Here is a 21,732-nt window from a genome sequence, read left to right as displayed (position 1 = left end):
TTTGGGGAGCTGAAGACAATCTACCACTAGATGGCAGACCTTCATTTAGAGGACACTTCTGCCCTCAAACTTTAACCAGCTGCCTATAGTGATCCATCAATTTTGACACACTTTATACAATTAAATAATCCCACGGCGTACCGCTATCCTCTTAACCACCAAAAACATCAAACATGTAGAACTGTGCTAATTATGGTGGCCTGATAATAGTGATCTAAGACTGGCAAAAGATTTGTTAGGTGCAAACTTTTTTTTTTTTTTTTTAATGACTCAGGAGTCTGGAGCCACTCAGACAAAAGAGTGGGCGAGGGAGTGAATCTTTAATTCACAAAATGAAAATAATAATAATGAACTCTCATTAATCGCTCACAGGAAGTCCTCCCTCGCTCGCCGTGCATTAAACCAACTGAGTCAAACGGACAAAGAGTCGGAAAATCGAGCGATTCGTCTTTGCTGAGTGACTCAAGATTGAATCTCAAAAAAGAGCCGCATCTTTTATCACAATGAATAGTCCGAGAGAAACTCGTTCTGTTGAAAACAGAGCTGCTATTCTGATTGGAGCTGATGAATTAGTACAGCCTTGCAATTTTGATCTTGCAACACAAGAGGTTATTTGCATTCTTCAACATTAGTTGGAAAAACAATTCTTTAGAGGACACTTCTGCCCTGAATATGCTGCCCAGCTGCCCGTGATGGTCCACCGATTGTGTTAAGGTTCTATCACATGTGTGAATTTAGGCCCTCTGAAGGATTTCCCACCGCAGGTCGTGTGTATATATGTGTGTGTATGTATGTATGTATGTATGTATGTATGTATGTATTCTAAACACACTTCTCTGTCCAGAGACCTGAGCACGGAGAACCTGCGTTTCCTCAGTAGTCGTCAGGCGCTGGCTGACCTGGCGCACTTCCGCACCGCCATGGCCGAGGCCCGGGGGCTGAGCAAGGCCAAGTGGGTGGCATTTGGCGGCTCGTACCCGGGCTCGCTCGCCGCCTGGTTTCGGCTCAAGTACCCCCACCTGGTCCACGCCTCCGTGGCCACCAGCGCACCTGTCCACGCGTCCGTCAACTTCCCAGGTACGATGAATAGGCCTGCTTAGAAATATCTGGTGCCGGATGAATATTTAACTGCTTCGGGCATGGTGGTTTCTTCTCACCAGGTTCTAAAAAAGCCTTGAGTAATCTGCCAAGATAAGGTTTATCAAAATGTTGCCCTTTGTTTTACCTTGCATTGTGTCATACGTCCATTTTCCTCCAAGGATATGGGAAGTTTTGGGCCGACTGAGGTACGGCTTCCAGACGAATCGAAGATTAGCCATTGCTTCATGCTTTATCAGCGTCCGTGTCTGTGTTGTGTTTAGCTCGGGCCATTGTTTTCTCCAGGAAGTGCAGCGGGATGGAATCCTGACCAGATGGGCTTTAATCATGGCGCTCTTCTTGCTCTTGCCCACACACCCTCAGGGCCTTCTATCTTCACACAGGCCAGATACAACCAACACACAAACTCATAAAGACGCAGAGTTTGGCCACATTCCCATCAGCCCTTTGGGAAAAGATCAGACAAACCCAAACATGAACACAGTGTACTAAGGTTTTTTTTTCTCCTTTATCTCCTCCCCCTCTCCAGCCTAACATAAGTCACAAAGTTATTGCTTCCCAAGAACAGCTTTGTGGTCACTTGTTATTTTTTACCAGTAATCTGTTGGCCCTCGTTCGCCTAGAACTATTTCAGTTGTTACCGTAACGCTCAGCCTCTCCTCTGTGGGCCCACATCCGCAGCTGTTTTACCGGGGTACCTCTTGTGTATTCTACAATTCATTTTTTTTTTTTTTTTTTTTTCAGAGAGGCCATGTAAAGTATACGTGACCCCTGTTCCCACCCTCCTTGCCCCGCAGAGTATCTGGAGGTCGTGTGGCGTTCGCTGGCCTTGGAAGACCCGTTGTGCCCCCAACTGGTGAAGAAGGCCTCCGACACGCTTCTGGAGCTTCTCAAAGATCCCCAGACCTTCGACGCCATCGCCAAAGACTTCAAGTACGGTGACCCTCGCCTTTCTGTCGGCTCGATACCATCTTTGATGGTCCTCCAAAAGATGGTTTTTTTTTGAAGAAGAAGGGAACAGTATCTCAAAACTCTCTTGCGCAAATGGAGAAAAAGTTGGGGAACCTTTTAAGAGAAATGGATGTTTTGAAGCAAATTGGACTCCAGATGTCCTCACCTAGATGTTATCCCATTAGCTGCCACCCACTCTTACCAGGAGTGTGTGGTCGTTATGTGTAGAACGAAGGTTATTTTTCTACTCTCTTACTACCTTCTGTTGCTTTTGCAAACACAATATCAAAAGACCATTTCTGAATTAAGAGGGGAGCCGGTTGAAATGTCCTGTAAAGTTATGTCCAAAAATGACAACGAGTAGTACGATATAGAGCTGCAATTCTCGATAAAGAGACTCGGCCATTTTGCTTTGTGTACAGTCTTAACAACATGCTTGGAAAAAATATTCCCCTTTATCGATAATTGACAGCTACATTGTACTAAGGAGTCTTTTTTGGGATTAATTGTATCGGATATTTTGATCTCAAAGTAACTCAATGGGGAGCAGACAATAAGACAATCTTTCAGTTCAAACTTCGGCTTAATTGCTTTGACTGTAAAAACAACTGTCATGTCATATGAATGATGGTCATGAGCTGCTTATGCCCAGTTATTGTTGACACGTGGCTCCTTAAAATCGGCAGAAATCGTCTCTCCGGCCCAGGTCGTCCTTACGGTGGAAGTCCACCTGGTGCGTTGGCACATCGTATGGGCACGGCACGCTGCGTGGTTTTCCACCGGCTACGTGGTGAAGCGTCCTAGACGTGTCGATGTTGTTGGAGAGAAGAAATATTGGTAACAACAGCGATTGAAATATTTTTTTAACACACGGTTTGATAAAGCTGTGACGCGTGGCGGGGTCGACCAGACACACACAATGAAGGAGACGCGAACAGAATCTCCGTGGAAAGTCGAAGTTGGTTTTATTGCCTTACAACTACTTTGGGGTTGAGGTGTCCAGTCAGAAAAATTACAACCTGGGAGAGCCGTGTCCCTCTTAATTACGGACTTCTCTTCAGACACTCTTTCTCCCCTTCAACTGGCACCCAGCACTCTCCTCACTTCCCTCTCTCCTCTCCTTCCACACCATCCTGGACACCTCTAGCTCCAATCAGGGTCTGGATCAATTAGCAAATCCAACAGCAGCTCTAGGTCTCTGGTACAATGTAGACTCAAAATACATGCAATTTATTGCACTCTTTACAAAAACATTTCTCTGTAGTTTCATCTTGTGTTTCAATGGAAAAGCAGACCTGCCAACCTCCGCACGTTTTGTGAACCAACTACACAATTTTTAGTCAAATTATGCAGGTACGATAAATCAGCTGAAACTACGCAAATCTCTCTCTCTCTCTCTCTCTCTCTCTCTCTCTCTCTCTCTCTCTCTCTTGTTGTGATCATTGTACTGTGAAGAGATTTGTGGCTGATTCAGAGCACAGACGGGTTGGTGCAGATAAAGGCATAATGAGGAAGGTTTCTGCCAGAAAACTTCATGGGATTAAGAGAGCAGCTGCTAAAATGCCGTTACAAAGCAGCAAACAAGTATTTGAAGCTGCTGGTGCCTCTGGAGTCCCAGGAACCTCACGGTGTAGGATCCTCCAGAGGCTTGCAGTTGTGCATAAACCTACTATTGGGCCCCCCTAAGCAATGCTCACAAGCAGAAACAGTTGCAGTGGGCCCAGAAATACATGAAGACTCATTTTCAAACAGTCTTGTTTATTGATGAGTGCCATGCAACCCTGGATGGTCCAGATGGATGGAGCAGTGGATGGTTGGTGGATGGCCACTATGTCCCAACAAGGCTGCGACGTCAGCAAGGATGTGGCGGAGTCATGTTTTTGGCCGGAATCATGGGGAGAAAGCTGGTAGGCCCCATTAGGGTTCATGAAGGTGTGAAAATGACCTCGGCAAAGTAGAGACAATGCTGCAAAGAATACCTCTGTGTCATTGGCATTGCTATGGGCATAAAAGGAGAGAAACTCATGGTGTGGCCCCCATCCTCCCCTGACATCAACCCTATTGAGAACCTTTGGAGCATCCTCAAGCAAAAGATCTATGAGGGTGGGAGTAAATTGGCATCAAAACAGCAGCTCTGGGAGGCTGTTCTGACATCCTGCAAAGAAACTCAAGCAGAAACTCACAAGTTCAATGGATGCAAGAATTGTGAAGGTGATATCAAAGAAGGGGTCTGATGTTAACATGTAACTTGGCCTGTTAAGATGTTTTTTATTGAAACAGCGTTTGATTTCATAAATCTTAAATATGACCTCCAAATGCTGCAAATTTAACAAATGACCATTTTCAGTTCTTTACAACCTATAAAATGTTTTGAAACTCTGTTGTGGATAATCATTTTGAACAGCGCATTTTGAGTTTTTTATTTTTGGGAAAAAAATACTGTTATCATTGGGAGGTTTGTTCAATAACATTTGAATTATAGTCTAGCGGTTGATGACTTGAAAATTATACTGACTGTCATTTGCATGGACTATTTAGGAAAATCAGAGAAAAATATAATTTGCATAATAATTTGGAACGGTGTGTGTGTGTGATATAATTGTAATTTCATGACGGAAATTAATCAATACAAAACAATACTGTACATTAATTGGGTATTTAAACTACCTCCCTGTGATTCGACCAGATGCAACATCCTCTGATCCGCAGCGGTACTTAATTATCCAGGTGTAACGAGGTGTAACGCTGCACTGCACTATATTTTCAGATTCTGTGCTGGTCAAATATACACGCCCGATACAGTTCTCATGTACTCGTACTTGTAAAAATGATCCGATACTCAAATCTGATACCAACGGGCTCCGCTTGGACCCTGTGTGGCTTACTTGGGCGATGGAGCCACAGCAGTGGATTAACACAGGTTTAATAGGAAGCGTGCACTTAGGGCACGCTGCACCTGTACGCTGCGCCAATGCGTCCGGTGGATTTCTACCTGTTGGAGCGCTATTTAATGTCCCGGTTTTCCTCACGTAACAAGCTCCATTCGTGTCAGTGCTTCTCAAACCACAGGACCAGGTTCTGCAGGATCGGCCTAGGACATGGTGGAGGGCAGCACTTCACCAGAGATGACCTAGAGAGTTGATAACGTTGGCTATAGCTTTGTTTTTGGGGTTCTGCTTCTCAAAGGGTTTTATGCTGTCAGATGAAGGATATTAATGAATTAAAAGCATCTCTCTGCTTTTGACCTTTATTGCCATCTTCTCCTTTCGGAAATCCCGCAATCTATCGAACATCTATTCTTTAATTGAACACTGGTATTCTAACTGTGGGGCATACCCCCCTAGTAGGACATGGAGAAATTGCAATGACGAAAAAGAGTAGGCATATTGATATACTGTATATTCTCAGGAGTAATTTGATATGAATTTAACAAAAAATACAATTTTTTTTTTTAATATTTTAATTTATTTATTATTTTTTGTTATTTATATTTATTATTAATAATACAAAATTTAATTGGTTCTGCACCTTTTTGCCCCCTTTTAATAGCCAGTGTGGCAGTTCTGCCTGCCACACACCACCCAGTGGCGTTTTCAGGGCCTTGCGGCACAGAGACACAGAAGACGATGGCTTGTGAACACCAGTTTATTGTAGAAAGGAGGCTGGATGGAATTAGCCAGGAGCAGGTAGAACATGTCATGACAGGGCGCCTGAATGTGTGTTGCTCATTAGACCAACCAACGGGCAAAAGGCATGCAGCCACCCTGACCCAATCACCTAGATCCAGGTCAGGTGTGGCTGCTCAAACCATCCCATCTCCACGCCACGGCCAGAAATTAATGCGACTCTTCCACCTGGTTTACAATAAACCACATTAGTTTACAATACACATTTTTTTTGTACTCTTCGGCAAGAAAATGTTTGAATACCACTGAATTAGATAAAAATACAATAATTGTTTATTCTAATTGATAGTTTTGGTAACTGTTAATTTAGATTACATGCTAAGGGAGGGTTAATTATGTGGTTTTTTTTATTTTATTTGTCTGGCTTTCCCAGCAAGGGAGACTTGGAGCTAATGATGTCATCACTCGATACTTCAGACCCGTTTCTGTACGTCTGCGCTGCCCAGGCCACATTTGGAGTCTTCATCTGACGCAGACATGCCCTCATGCAGACATTGCACACCCACACGCACGCACACACACACTGGGCTCAGTCCTGTGCAGTTTCCAAACCAAAATGCCGCAGGACACAATATTTGCGTCACAATTTCACCCTGCACACACACACACACACACACCCACACACGGAGACACTCACAGACAGGACAGCTTTTTTTTCTTATACCAACATGTGACATCACTTTTCCAGTAACCACATTACTGGATGACGAGTCTCAGACACACATGCATGCACACGTGTGTGTGTGTGGCTTCCTCCACCTATTTCCTTTTATCCTCCTTGTCTTTCCCCTGTTCATTCAAACTCTTTATTGACCATCTTCATCTCCCTCTGTGTGCCCCCACCCCCCCAAACAGCCTGTGCACAAAGCTGCAGCTCCAGACTGAAATGGACTCGGCCTACTTCCTGGAGACACTGGCCGGAAACTTCATGGACGTGGTCCAGTACAACCAAGACAACCGAGAGTTTGAGGTGAGGGAGGTCACGAAGCAGACAGACCTCCCCGTTCTGCTCCATGGTAGTTTTCCTTTTGGCAGGGGAAAATTCTGCCATGCTCCCGAAGTGTTATTTTAGAATTAGCATGGCTGCCAGGCCTAAAATATGATCCAATATACGTATGAAATCACCAACCCTCAACAACACCGCCTTCTCAAAGGGTAACGTCCAGCATCTAAGGTAAAGATATTTATTGAAATACACAATTTTCTTTCTACTGAATTGATTTTGTTCTATTTTTGATTTTAAAATATTATATTAATATGTTATTTCATTATATTATTCTCAAATCAATCTTTATTTATAGTGCTTTACAGATCGTAGGGATACAACAAAAGACAAATATTATATTTATACGTATTATTAGTATTATTGTTATTTGTGAACGATCGTTCTGGCTCAGGGTCAGGGAATGAGGAGGAGGAGGCAGGCGGAGGCTAAACAGCACCAGTTGGCGTGTTTATTAACAAGTTTCTCGAACAAAAGGTGGCTCGTTGGCCGAAAAAGAAACTGCGGGCTTGCAGGCCCATGTATACATACAGTAAATAGTTCTGGGATATCCGGGTATCTCCAGCTGTCCGTGCTGGTTCGTGTCCCTCTGGCTGGTTTGCCTACACGCCCATCCTACTGCGGGGACACACACACAGTTATAACTTCCTGTTTTTGGGGATCAGGCGAATCAGTGGACTCCCTCCGCTGATTAGGCTGATCCCCAGCAGCTGAGCTGCCCCGGGAGACTGCACCGCCTGTCTGCAGAGGCGGTTTGGCCACGCCCACTTGGTCAACAACATACCCCCACCGTTGCACTTGGGCCGGGCACTGTCCAGCCGACAGCCGACTCCCCCCCGGCTCCCCGGAGCGGGAGAGGAAGTCCTCTACGACCATTTGGGCACCCGGCCTGTGGATCACCCGGAAGTTGAAGGGTTGTCAGATACCACCGGGTGGTCCGTGCGTTGGTGTCTTTCATGCGGTGGAGCCATTGTAGTGGGGCGTGGTCCGAACAGAGGGTGAAGGCCTTACCCAGGAGGTAATAGCGCAGGCTGGTGACTGCCCACTTTATTGCTAAACACTCTTTTTCTACAGTGCTGTACCTCGTCTCCCGCACGACCATCTTGCGGCTGAGTTACAACACCAGCCGGTCCACACCCTCGACCTCCTGGGACAGAACGGCTCCAAGCCCCCTGTCTGACGCGTCCGTCTGCAGACAGAAAGGAAGAGCAAAGTTAGGGGTAAGCGGTACAGGCTCCCCACAGAGAGCTGCCTTTAATTTAACAAATTCCTGCTGGCACGGCTCTGACCACTTGACCGGATCTGGAGCACACCTTTTCAAGTCAAGTCAGTCAAGGGGCTGGACAGTACCGCAAATTCCGGCACAAACCTCCTATAGTATCCGGCCAGCCCCAAAAAATGCTTTACCTCCTACTGCTTCTGGGTATCGGATCGCGTAATCCACTAGGACCAACACAAATCGATAGCCCCGAGCACTACAGTCTGATGGCCCGATGAGATCCATGGCATTTCTCTCGAATGGAGTCTCGACTAAGGGGAGGGGGCTCAACGGCGCTCTGGGAATAGCTGGTGGATTCACCCGCTGACACTCGGGACAGCCAGGATAGCGCCGCCGCACGTCTGAGATAGTTTATGCAGAGAGACAAACATGAGAGACTTTATCTATCTTTATCTATTACATTCCTGGACTAAGCTGGAGACTCACTGCCACTTTCAAACACCAGAATTTCCTTTGGGTTGTTTTTCCTTGTGTTTGGCGGTCTGCTTCAAATAGTTGTCCCCGCTGAAAGGTGGAACACTTATTTAGAGCTCCGCTTTTTCTGGCAGCGGGTGTCAGACTGTCTCCCTCTCTCAAGGGGAAGTGCACGCTGCGGTGCGACACTCAACACTGGGCCGCCGTGCACTTTCTGCACGACAGGCCAAAGGTCGCTGTCCGGCATCCAATATCGATTGGCCAAAGAAGGTGTTGTTGTTCTTTGAGCCAAGGGGACACTTTCCGACGTGGTTTTGGGGTGTGTCAGGCTTGTTTCCCAGAGTAGCCAGACGGAAGATGCAGATGTCCGTAGGTAGCTACTAGGTTCACCGTCTCTCGGGACCTTGATTCTGCGAGGCAGTTTTCCACCTTGGTAATCATCTGGAATGTGTCAACGGTGGGTTTTGAGAAATGTTCCTTCGCTCGTCTTAATCTCAATCAGAATGTGTTGATTCAACCAGGTACATTTACACATATTAGGACTTTGTTATGGTGAGGTTCACAGATGATTAGCATTAAACAAAACTTAAAAAAAAAAAGTCTGAAGAAAAATGGAGAATAAAGATAATAATAAAATAAAATTGAATTAAAGTGGAAAAAATGTCTCACACATGCAAATAGCCCACAAAAATGGTGAAACAGAAATAGTCAGATATATAAAAAAACAAGCAGAATATACAAAATGCGACACTATGCGCAGGATAAATTATTGTTATATATATATAGGTATAAATTATGATTTTTTTTACTATGTACTAACAAGCTTATTACAGAATGTACAGTGCAATACCTGTCTTATTGCACATAACAGGAAAATACTAAAACTGAAAATAATTGCTTAGGTATAAATTTGAAGGCAACAAAGGCCAAGGTGTTGGGCGCATATAATCGCGACTGAATTAAATGAACTCCTCCCTCGCTCACCATGCGTTATGCCAACTGAGTCAAACGAATGAAGAGTCAGAAAAATACTCTTTTCACCGAGTGACTCGTCGAGAACCGAATTTCCAAGCGAACCTTTCATCACTACGTTTAAGTCGTCACTTTCAGAGTGAAACCTAACCCCTACTTATGTGTCACTGTTCTCTCTTGGTGCCCTGATTCACAGTTAAACTAGTTAAACTACCACTCCCCTCCAAACGGGGGTGGGGGGGGGGGGCACAGAGAGACGTGAGTCCGGTTACCAATAAGCCGATGTTAAGAAACCAACAAAAGCCTCTTTGGTCTCTCTGGGTTCCTGTCATCCCCGGGGGCTAAAGAGTCAAGAGCCAAGAGCAGCAGCGACGGGCCACGGTGCCCACGCTGCGTAAAGAGGGAGACAGGCACCAAAAGACTAGAGCACAGGGGGCTAACCGGTAGTTTTATGAACCGCAAAAGGAATGTGTACAGGAAACAGTAACCCAACCGGAGGAGTCAAATATCTTCATGAAGTGGAGAGTGGAGATGATTGAATGAGATGCTTGTTTTGTTTTTGAGTGTGGGAGATATGATAGAGGAGACATCCAGGGACCAGTAGTAATTGTTGGGGCAGCTAACCATTAATGGGGCTTTTTTGCGATGCATAAAAAAACCTGCAAGTTCCAACTATCACTAACTGCTATTCACCCCCAAACCCCGAATCCAAGAACACATTCTTCTCTATTACAAGTTACAGCGCCAAACGAATTAGTTCCTTAATTTTTTTTTTTAATTATTATTATTCCTTGGAACGCTCCAATGCGACTATATCGTAGCACAGGAGGGCTGTGGCGGGGGTACATTTAAGGGTCTTTTTTTTAAGGGTGAAGTGGGTCACCTCCCCTCTCCCCTAATTCCCTTTAAACTCTTCTCACCTCTTGGACCTACTTCCCTAGATTTGGTGCTATGTCAACTTAAGCCACGAGTCTTTGTAAACGTGTGTGATCATATTCCTTGTGATCAAACTTTCAGCGCTTTCTATTCCTGAAACCTAAAAGCCCATCAGAAATGCATGTGTTAAATTGCATCGCAGGCAGCGAGACGGCCGTTCATATTCTTTTACGATTTTGTCACCGCAGGGCGTGGTGGGCACCAACATCACCATCGGCGTGCTGTGCGGCGTCATGGCCGACGCCTCGCTGGGGGAGCCGTACGACCGCTACGCCGCCGTGGCACGCCTGATGATGGACACCTTCTCCGTGAAGTGCTTGGAGGCCGTCTACTCAGACTACCAGCGAGACATGAGCAACACGTCCTGGGACGGGCCCGCGGCCGGAGGAGGTTGGTGTACAATTACGCTGTCATTTCAACCAGACTCTGCTATTTGAAGTTCCACGTGGTCGTCATCTCAGTCTATGTGAAAACCTAGTTCCCCTTATTCTGCTGATGTTCTCAACGTCGAGCCCCTTTATTCCTAGGTTGAGAATTTTTCGGTTTAAAAGGTTCTGTTTTTATGTTATGTTGTGTTTTCTTTGAGCATGTTTTACCACAAAATGGCGCCTCGTGTTAAATTCTTTCCTCGGACAAGGGACGGAGTTCCCAGCTTCAGTTTCTTAAGAAGGCGGCGGGGGGAGGAGGGTGTCACCGAGGCAAGAAGTGGTTTGTTTAAAATAATTACTGGGGCACAAATGTGTGAACGTGTCCACATCCCTGTCCTCCATTTTGTTCTTTTTCTCGCGTAAGGAGAGAAATGGCCATTAAAACTGTACATTTTGGACACTTTGCTGTCGAGGTCTGACTTAAAATGGTGATCATGTGAGTTCGGGAGAATACTTTTAAAGGAGTGAAATGGTGTTCGTGTGTCTGGTGGGTTGTCCTGCGTGTGTTTTTCAGGGAGACAGTGGGTCTACCAGACTTGCACCGAGTTCGGATTCTACCAGAGCACCGACTCCCCCAATCAGCCATTCGGCGGCTTTCCCCTCCCGTGAGTGCATTCCAAGAGTAAAGCCTCTGTTTTTGTTTTTTGTGTTTTATTTTTACGGTATTTCCCTAGAATCATCGTCGCTGCACTTCTACCTCTAGTCCACCATGAGACACTTTTTACAATAAAAATAATCCTGTTAACATATTAAAAACATCAGACACATGTGTAACTATGCTTATTATTATGGCCTGCTCATTGTTAGTGATGCAAGATTTGCGCATGATTCGTTCATAGCGGACAAATCTCGAGTCAGGAGCCAACCCGACGAAAGAGTTGGCGCAGGGGGGGGGACTCTTCTATTCACAAACTGAAAAAAAAATTAACTCTAGTTGGTCGTTCAGGAAGTCCTTCCTCACTGACCCTGCATGAAACTAACTGAATCAAATGGGAAAAAAGAGTCAGAATTTCGGACAACTCGTTGTACTTGTCAAGAACCGAAGCTCAAAAGCGAGTCGAGCCTTTGATCACTACGAATAGTCCCCGCTGCAGGGAGGGAGTTGTTGTGATGAGCACAGAGCTGCTATTCTGTCAGAAACTGAAGAATTGGTACAGCTTTGCAATTTTGATCTTGCAACACGAAAGCTTTGTATCCGTCGCGAGTGTGACTCATCCTCCCCAGGTACCACGTCAGACAGTGCGCCGACTTCTACAACGTCAGCGCCGAGACTCTTGCCGCAGCGGTGGCCCAGACCAACGAGTACTACGGCGGTTACGACATCCGCACCACCAGGATAGTCTTCCCCAACGGGTCCATCGACCCCTGGCACGCCCTGGGGATCACCCGTGACATCGACGCCAACCTCCCTGCCATCTTCATTCCAGGTTGGTGCGGGGAGGGGAAAAAAATGGCGGAAGTGCCTGGATACATTTCTGCATCCTCTGCCTTCTATGCATCAGATGAGATCATTAATTGTTTCATTTTTTAGAAGCTTCTCCTTTCGGACAGTCTGTCATGTCTAAAACATGTTTGCTGCTTGCTTTGCTGCTGCTTTTTTTTTTATTGGCCATTAAGCGCTACTGTAACTAAATTGTTTGCCACTTTTCCTCCCCTCACTTTCCACTTCTCTACTCCAACAATCCCACTGTGATACCAGGGACGGCCCACTGTGCCAACATGTACCCCGCCAGGGGCCAGGACCCCCCCCAGCTGACTCTGGCCCGGGACCACATCCTGGTTCTCCTCCAGCAGTGGCTCCAGCAGTGACGGAAGCTCAGATTCGGCCAATCAAGGGCACCTCAAAACAAGGACATTGTTCAGCCTCCCGTCCAATCAATAACACATTTATTTGGTTATTGAAAAAGGCACTTTAATAGCTTTTTTTAATGGTATTGATGAGTCAAGCCTTCTGGTACTTTTTCTTGATTTTATGAGAAGCAATATTGCGCTGATGAAGAGATGCTGAATAAAAATGATTGTGAATGTTATTATTTTAACGATTTCTGGATTCGCTTTTTTATTTGCGTTAAAAATATTTAATGCGAATCAAAAGCATTTGCGTTTGCATTCCTAGTTTATGTTTTCTAAGTTGGAGGACAATTTGAATTGAACTCTTGCCACCTCTTGTCAGCGGGGAAGCAATTATTATTCCAAATATCTTGTAATAAAATGAAAACGATCTAGACTCTTGTATAAAAATGAAGACAATGCAAAAGGGGTGGAGGTTCGGCGCAGGTGTGAGAGTTTATTCCTCGCCACTCAAAGGTGTTTTCCATTAGATGGATAAAATAAAGGAATAGTAGGTTTGGCATGAAATATATCATATGGGAAGGTATACTGGTATGGATAGATTCTAGAATATACTATGTATACTATATTTTAGCGTTAAAAGGGTTAGAGTTAATTACCAGTACTTGGGGTTAGGGTTATTAGGGTAAGTTACTTCTGGGTCACTAACCCTAAGCAGACGTTGTATAATTATATAAAAGTTGTTGAAGTTAGAAAAATAACGATCCTTGACAAATAACCTCTTGAACTTGAAATTAAACCTTACAAAATGTATGAACATGCATTGTGCAACGGGGAAGTTTGATAAGTCCAACAACATTAAAATGTTTCTCAGGTGTTCCTTTTTTAATGGAGGCAGATCAATCCGTATGATTGTGTGGTGGATGCTGTTAGGCTGCAAAAACGTGACATTGCACACGTTCAGTCTTATCGGCGAACAGATGTTGAAAGGATGATTCCACTTCTACATAAGGGAAACATGATGGTATCTCCAGAGGCCAAATGTGGGTTATATCAGATGAACAGAACATCCTGTAAATGAACTGACTTGCAGGACATCTTGCAATGTTACTTTGTCTTGATTTCACAGATAAATGGTATGACGTGTTTCACAAGATGGCAGGGAAGGTTTGGTCCCCACACTGACTTGGGATGACCTCCAGTCCTCCGATATTTTCACAGGAACAGGCTCTTCCCGCACTCCTCTCCCTTTCACTACTGAGGAGCTCATTATTTTGTACTGTACTATTCCCTAAAGTGCGATTCCATGAGATTGTTGGTGTTGTGTTGATTATACACTAGATCCCAGAACTCCATTGGAAACTGGAACTTTTTTTTTTTTTTTTTTTTTTTTCAACATCTGGGTTTACCCTCTTCCTCCTCAAACTATTTTCTCTAAAGTATCAACTGATTTATGTTTTTTATTGTGTGTGTTGGTCCCTTGAGGTGGTGTAGTTTTGTTTTACATCTGAAGGTGCTGTCCTTATTTTAGTGAACGTTAATGCGTATTGACGGTTCACCGCGGCTGCGTTTTACTTCCCCACATTGTATGGTGGGAAAGGTGGACCCCGCCGCAAATTATGGAAACAGCATGAACAGGAGCACATGCATAATGCAAATACATTGAATGGCCGTCTCTTCGAGCGTGCCAGCTAAAAGGAGGTTTTTTTTTTTACTAAATTATCTCAGTGATTACCACTTCAAATACAAATCCTCATAGAAATTCTCTAAATCCTTTCCGAAGATACTACAGGCAAGTCCCTGGTGTGTAGTGTATGTGTGAGAGAGGGGGGTGGATACAGGGGATCAGGTGCAAACAGCTCAAAGAAAGCTGAAAACATTTTTTAATATTATACAATTATTAAATGTGATATTCATGATTCAATGTCATCCTCAAATCAAAATGATAAATTCGATTATTTATATGTATAATACATTATATTTATATTTGTAATTATAAATATATATATACTTATCAAACGTTTAAATGTAAATGATCACGCCATACTTAAAATAGTTTAACGCAAACGTGTCCCTTTGTGACGTCAGCACTTCCTGTTCTCTTTGTCAACAACGCGCGTGTTGTCACATGGCGGCGTGAGTCCGAGCCCCACGCAGGGCGGGGTCGAGTCCCGAGAAGTACCCAAAAAGAAACCACGTCCAGCGCCGACGCACTCCTCACCCCGACGTCCAGCGCCGACGCACTCCTCACCCCGAGCAGCGCGACGTCCAGCGCCGACGCACTCCTCACCCCGAGCAGCGCGACGTCCAGCGCCGACGCACTCCTCACCCCGAGCAGCGCGACGTGTGCTTTCGTGCCGGAGACGCTTCCATCGGGGGAAAAAAAACAAAAACCAAACCTGTTCGTCCGGAGACTTTGTTGGGGGGGGGGCGACGCCTGAAAACGCGCTTGGTCCACACGGTAAATATCCACTCGGCGTGCGGGGGACGAACGCTCGTACCGGGCGCTACATCGACACGACGTCGAACTGTCGGCGAGCCGAGGGGACGTATCACCTGCGATTTTGATCGTCGCCATCGCGGCTTAAATGTCGTCTTACCGAGGTCGCATTACAGTGAAGCGATGTCATTTTCGGAACTTGTTGCTGTTTCAATCGCGGGTCGTGCCTCAAATACTTCCTCGTGGAAGCACCGAAACCCCGTCTTCAAATGGTCGATATCGAGCGTCTCGGGGTGTCAATTTGATTCCGGTCATCTTTGACTGATCGATTGGATGCGCAGCGTCCAGCCCAGGTTCGTCCACCCCCGGGGACTTTCGTTTTTAGCGTGGAAAGCGTCACTTAAGTCGAAACTTAAGTGACGCGTGCGGTGAGCGTCGTCGCACTTGGAATGAAATGAAAACCAATAAAGGTTTGTCCGATCGGTTCCTATGGGGCCAGGTGCTATGGGGCACAAGACTGACGTCCACGTTACAATTAATCAAATCTGCTGTATTTGTTATTGATATTTTGTCTTATTACTCCATCACCTTCGGGTGCTTTGCTCCTGTTTTGCTTTGCATGCTTTAACATGAGGGTAATACTCTGGTATTTGTCGACTACGGAACATTTTTTTATATTATCTGCAATATTTTAGTGTGTGTGTGTGTGTGTGTGTGTGTGTGTGTGTGTGTGTGCGTGTGCGCGCGCGCGGGCGCACGTGTGTATGTATTGCAATTATTATGTATGAATTTCATATTCAGACTCTTACTTAGCAGTTTGGAAATGAATTGATCAATAGTTACAACTGTCACTTTAATAATAAAAAGCCAATTAGTCCAATCTAGTTTGTTGTTTTTTTGTCTAGATTCAATCGTTTTGTATGAGTTGGAGTGGTTATTTATATGTAATGGTTATTTTTCTGAATCTATTTTTGACTTTTTAAATCAGATGGTACAGTTGATATCAGAAAGTACACTGGCAGTGGCCTTGTAATCCTGTTCAACATATTTGACTCATCACAACCTACTTAGTCACAAACTGATAGGTCTAATGCATAGTTTTACTTTGCCAATTTTTAAGGGTATTTGCAGTAACAGTGAATAAACACACCAGGAAACATGTCTGTCATCTTGCGTTTTTGAATTTGAAGTGTAGCTAAAGGAAAATATATTTTTGGATCGTGTTGTGTACGTTTTCAAGGTATTTTGGGGGGTAAAATGGACAAAATCTAACCCTAACCTGCCCCTGTTCAGGGCGGAGTACAGCTGCGCTCTTGTTGTAATCACTGTTCAACGAATCAAATAGTTGTGAGACTGGGAAAGCATGGTTGTTTTTGGTAGTCACTCTCTCTCAATCTTCATAATTTATCCAGAAGTCCTCTAATGATCTACTCTGTATTTCTTAATAGGAGCTGCGGTGATCAACATGTGGCACCTCAGCACATTTTGCGTATTCCTGTTGGTGAACCTGTATGTCCATCATGGAGCGCTCACCAAGGTTCCCACCTATGGCGAACGGGGCTCTGACCTGGGCCTTCAGGTCTTTCAGCAAGTGGCAGCCTCTTGGCCTCAAGAAAATTTGGTGCTCTCTCCCCATGGAGTGGCTTCCATCCTGGGCATGCTGCTTCCAGGAGCCCATGGCCAAACACGCCAACAGCTCTTAACGGCTCTGCGCTACAAGAAGAACGGTGAGGACACCGCTTGGGTTGACTCCCAATACGGTTTAAGTTGGAAAATGCTGGATTTTTCCTTTAAGCCAAGCCTTCTAATACAAGCTTGCATCCTGTGTTATCTTATTGCTTCCACCTTCGCCACTCAGGACCTTACAAGATGTTGAAGAAGCTCCACAGGATGTTGACGGCCAACCAAATAGTAACCATCGCCAATGCCATCTTCAGCCAGACGGGCTTCCCCATGGAGGAGGCCTTCAGCACCGCTAACAAAGCTAACTTCCAGTGTGAGAGCCAGAGCATGGACTTCAGTGACCCAGAACGAGCGGCAGGCTCTATCAACAGCTGGGTGAAAGGGAAGACCAATGGTAGGAAAGGTTGTCGGTGAAAGACCTTCGTTCATTCATGTTGCTTGTACCGTTGAGCCTTCTTCTGTCGCTGTGCGGCTTAAGAACCCAACACTGCCGAATCTATGGGACGTAGTGGTCTGGAGAGGTCATCCAAAACCTAATTCTTCCTCTGGTTTAGCGCCCTGTTTGGACCTGTCAGTGTCTCTTACGGCCGCATAATTAAGTTAAATTGTTCTTGGGTTCTCGTTTTCCCCAGGTCACATCCCCAGTCTGATAAAGGCAGACATGCTGGATCCAGCCCTGACCCGCTTGGTAGCCGTCAACTCCATCTACTTCAAAGGCCTGTGGCAGTCCCGCTTCCAGCCCGAGGACACCAAGTTGCGGACCTTCACCGGCAGCAACGGAAGGGCCTACAAAGTCCCCATGATGTCCCAGCTTTCCGTCTACAAGATGGGTCGGTGGCTGATCCGATGCAAATTAGGGGAAAACGTTTCACACGACGCCGTACGGTCCATGGCTTGAAAGTCTGGTCTGACCGAGCCGCTCGGTTGCGGAGGCGTAGATGTACCACCTCATTTGGATAGCATTCAGTTCCGTGCCAAAAGAGATGATACACCAGTCGCGTCTGTATTTAGTCTGGATGAGCTTCTCGGAGCAGCGAGACATTACTAGCTCTCATGCGGAACTAGACTGGGGCCATGCTCGACTGCAATAAAGAATAGGCCGAAGTTGTTTGTGCTGTGCTGGAGCACAGTGTATGACTTCAGTTTGCACCATCAGCGATATTAAACTTGGAATAATGCCCCTCGAGAAAGGAAGTACTTGAGGGCAAAATGCCTCTCCGCGGAGCACACTTTGTAAAAGCGGCCTGGGTCATACTTTGTTTCTGCAATGTACACTTTAATTGCAGGATGAATGTAAGTCTCTTAATATTCAAAACAACTGCAAATCATTTAGAAAGGGGCTCTTCTAAGAATTTAATGGGAGACACATTGTTTGTCTGTTTTATGTGGTTCTGTGGTTTGATTTAGGGCTTTATAGCCTTTTTAAAAGGTGTGTGTGTGTGTGTGTGTGTGTGTGTGTGTGTGTGTGTGTGTGTGTGTGTGTGTGTGTGTGTGTGTGTGTGTGTGTGTCCTTCCCTCATCAAAGGAGGAAAAGCCAGATAAACAAGTTAGAGTATTGGAGAGCTGAATTGGTATTTCAGTAAAAACAAGCAGTTTTATTGAATGTAGTGAGTATTGATTGCCCTTTTACCTTTTTTAGAACACGCTTCAGAGAGTACCAGCATTCAAAACAAAGGACATTTTGGGTCAAATTTGAGTCAAAACTCAAATTTTGATAAGCAGAAATGGCAATCGGTGACATTCCCATGAAACAAAGTCGACTCCTTATTCAAGCTTCAATGCCTTCTACCACTATAGCAGTGCAGTGACGACGTCATAAAATGACAGATTCATGGAAAGTTCCAAACATCGAGTCGCTGGCGGTAATCGGTGACTTCCATCCTCCTCATCCCAGGTATGGCCAGCACCCCACAGGGGCTGAAATACAGGGTGATTGAGCTGCCGTACCACGGTAACCAGGTCAGCATGCTGGTGGTGCTGCCCTTGGAGGAGGACGCGCTGCTCGCCGACGTGATCCCACACATCAGCACGGCCGTGGTGCACAGGTGGACCAGGCTGATGCGGAAGAACAAAGTCCGTCTGCTCATCCCCAAGTAAGACATGCCCACGCATAGTGAACAGGGAATGTTTCCCGCCATCCGGCTCAACACTTCAGGAATGCCTGATAAAATACTGACTCATTCCTTTATATTGCGTGGTTATTCTGGCCTTGCCCAATGTGTTTTGAAGAGTCATCCTATTGAAGAATTTCCATTGGGCAAAAGGTGATTGTGTGTGTGTGTGTGTGTGTGTGTGTGTGTGTGTGTGTGTGTGTGTGTGTGTGTGTGTGTGTGTGTGTGTGTGTGTGTGTGTGTGTGTGTGTGTGTGTGTGTGTGTGTGTGTGTGCAGGTTCACAGCCGAGGCAGAGGTCGATTTGATGGCCCCCCTCTCGGCGCTCGGGATTACTGACATGTTTGGGAACAAAGCGGACTTCAGACACCTGTGTGAGTGGGCGGGAAAAGATGGTCAACACTCCAGAGCCTCCCAAGTACATGCGGTGCCTCCATTTGGAAACACCACCACCACATGAGAACATGAACGGATTGTTAGTTGTTTACCATGGATGACCGTCTCGCTGCCCGGTGTGGAAAGCCTGACGGCCGCTGTTCTCATTCTCCCAAGTCGCTTCCACCGCTGACGGACTGGCAGGAAGGGAGCGGCTGATGTGTGATGGAGTCTAGTGCCCCCTGGTGGTGCAACTTGTTCATGAGGCAATGTTCACCGATTGGAATGAATGAACGAATAACGTTTTCTTGTCTTTTAGCAAAGGAGCCTGTGTTTGTCTCCAAGGCTCTCCAGAAGGCTAAGATTGAGGTGAATGAGGACGGGACGAAAGCTTCAGCCGCCACCGGTGAGTTATTTGTTGATTTAGTTATTATTTTTTTGCTTTTGTGAGCCATTTCTAAGACTGCCTGTCTTGTTCTCTAGACCTGTTGTTGTCAGTGTGGGGGTCCAAAGCCCCCCCCCCCCCCCGGGTTATCCGGGGAGTCCCCATCAAAGTGATTGATAGTTAAAATTCACCATTATTTCAATTCACGAGACATTAGCAGCGTTAAAGAATGTAGAACGATGATAGATTAACGGCAAGGAGAGAGATCTCAGATTGGGCTTCCAGCGTTCGTGGCCTAGTGCAGATGGGTGGGTGCGTGGGCGGGACGGGGGCTTTGTTGGCCAACTACGCTTGCATATACAACATGGTTATGTTGTATATGCAAGCGTAGTTGGCCATGTCATGACAGAGAGAGAGAGAAAATCAACTTTATTGTCAGAGATCCATATTGAAGCCGGATGTATTTATTTTCTATAGTGTAACCCTTCCTCCAATATTTATAGCTGCCGTTCTGTTGGCGAGGTCCTCTCCACCCTGGGTCATCGTGGACAGACCTTTCCTCTTCCTCATCCGACATAACCCGACAGGTACCTTCCTGGTGTTCAGGCATATTGAATCTCTTAAATTAAGTTGACCCGCTCAGCTTTAAGCTTGGGTGTGCTTATCATTTTTGCCGGGATTTTAATTATTTTTAATCTTCTTGGGTGTTTTTCTGGCTAAAAGTATCTGAAACATGGCAACCACAGTATGCACAGACAGGCTTGAGGCCTCGTTGGAACCGGGACGTTTCAGACGTCTTTTTGTTTGGGTTTAATCAAAATCGATGTTCATTTGGAGCAGAAATTTGTGGGGAAAAATCAATGCTGTGATATGATGAGCAAAATTAGGGGGGGTGGTCAAGATTCGAGAAGAACTGACGTGGAGGGCGGAGGAGAAGGGACACACTTGTTGTTGAAAAGTTTGCATCTTTTCAGTGAACCGGATGAGCCGGCTCTTACAGCTCCCGAGCATTTCTTTTATCTATGAAATTGTATTAAAAATATTGTTTATATTTATTCCACTACAAAAATAACATTATTTATCATTTTAATGTGACTGGACTCCAAGTTACTTACTGAGAAACAAGTGTTTTTCTTCACAAATCAAGACTCGATGGTCTAACAGTGGCAGAGGAAAACAATACATATCTTTAAATCGAATCGTAACCTTAAAATGGTAAGTCGAATCGTGGATTTGGAGAATCGTGACGCCTCTAATAAATATTGTTTTATTTGACAACTTTTTTCAGTTGAAAACGGTTCCTTTGAATTTCTGAAGATTGCCTTTTTTTGTGCTACTAAGATATTACCTACCGTGTGAGCTTTATAAATACTGTGATATTTTTTTTGTTCTTTTGTCCAATATCTTTGGTCAACTTTTCAATAAAACAATTCTCTGACATGTGTCATGATTCCTCGAAAAATACCACTCAGTTCTATTTTTGTAAAAAAAACAAAAACACGTCTGATTGAAATATGTTCAACATGTTCATTGATGAATTGGGAAATTTGGAATTGGTGTCGATATAAAACGTGTTTTTTGGAACCTCGAAAAAAATACACAACTAAACTGGACCCTGTGTATTGCTGCCTGCAGCTATATTTCTTTTTGTATTTGTGTTTCGGGAGTTATCCGTCGCTGAGGATCTTGTTCTTTGTCCTCCAGGTACTATTCTATTTATCGGACAGATCAACCAGCCCTGAGTCCAGGCGGCCACAGAAACCACAAGGACTACATTGTAGGCCTCGATAGGAAATGTTTGCATACCCATAAACACACACACACACACACACACACACACACACACACACACACACACACACACACACTTGATTCCTATAGATTTCTGAATGAGGGCTGAACTTTTTTTAATTGTATTTCTTTTTTAAAAGTGCTTTTTTTTTTTTTTTTTTTTTTTTTTTTTCTCCTGTAATGCTTAATATTTTGAGGAATATGTTTGCAATTCCGTTTTAATTGTTTCAATCATTTTTTTATTATTATTATTTTTTTTTAATACCTTGAATGTCAAATGTGTATCGTGTGAACTATTAAGTAAGAGTCCGACTTATTTATCGTTTTACTTTTGGAAGGGCTCCATCTCGGCAAATTTTGTTTGCGCTCCTCCTGAGCTGTGTCAATATAG

General features: G+C 44.9%; 2 protein-coding genes across 2 annotated transcripts in view; both read left to right on the top strand.

Moving 5' to 3' along the window:
• The window catches only part of prss59 (serine protease 59, putative), a 13,875-nt gene extending 1,069 nt beyond the window's left edge, over window positions 1-12,806 (top strand). Inside the window, exons 3-9 of the mRNA XM_080007122.1 lie at window positions 845-1,077; window positions 1,896-2,031; window positions 6,591-6,705; window positions 10,528-10,729; window positions 11,282-11,372; window positions 11,992-12,194; window positions 12,467-12,806. Of these exons, the coding sequence (XP_079863248.1) occupies window positions 845-1,077; window positions 1,896-2,031; window positions 6,591-6,705; window positions 10,528-10,729; window positions 11,282-11,372; window positions 11,992-12,194; window positions 12,467-12,576 (1,090 nt within the window). The 3' untranslated portion in view covers window positions 12,577-12,806. The remainder of the gene's footprint in view (window positions 1-844; window positions 1,078-1,895; window positions 2,032-6,590; window positions 6,706-10,527; window positions 10,730-11,281; window positions 11,373-11,991; window positions 12,195-12,466) is intronic.
• A 1,901-nt stretch (window positions 12,807-14,707) lies between these two features.
• Window positions 14,708-21,292, top strand: serpine2 (serpin peptidase inhibitor, clade E (nexin, plasminogen activator inhibitor type 1), member 2; the record flags this gene model as incomplete). Its single annotated transcript, XM_080006752.1, has 9 exons — window positions 14,708-15,019; window positions 16,447-16,725; window positions 16,857-17,075; window positions 17,314-17,511; window positions 18,576-18,774; window positions 19,070-19,164; window positions 19,485-19,571; window positions 20,054-20,137; window positions 21,255-21,292. The coding sequence occupies exons 2-9, from the start codon at window positions 16,464-16,466 to the stop codon at window positions 21,290-21,292; spliced, it is 1,182 nt and encodes a 393-aa protein (XP_079862878.1). The 5' UTR covers window positions 14,708-15,019; window positions 16,447-16,463.
• Between the last annotated feature and the right edge of the window lie 440 nt (window positions 21,293-21,732).

Source organism: Zeus faber (assembly GCF_960531495.2).
Source record: "Zeus faber genome assembly, chromosome: 9".
Lineage (NCBI taxonomy): Eukaryota > Metazoa > Chordata > Actinopteri > Zeiformes > Zeidae > Zeus > Zeus faber.
The sequence above is the reverse complement of the archived record's forward strand: the minus strand, read 5'-3'. Positions and strand labels throughout refer to the sequence as shown.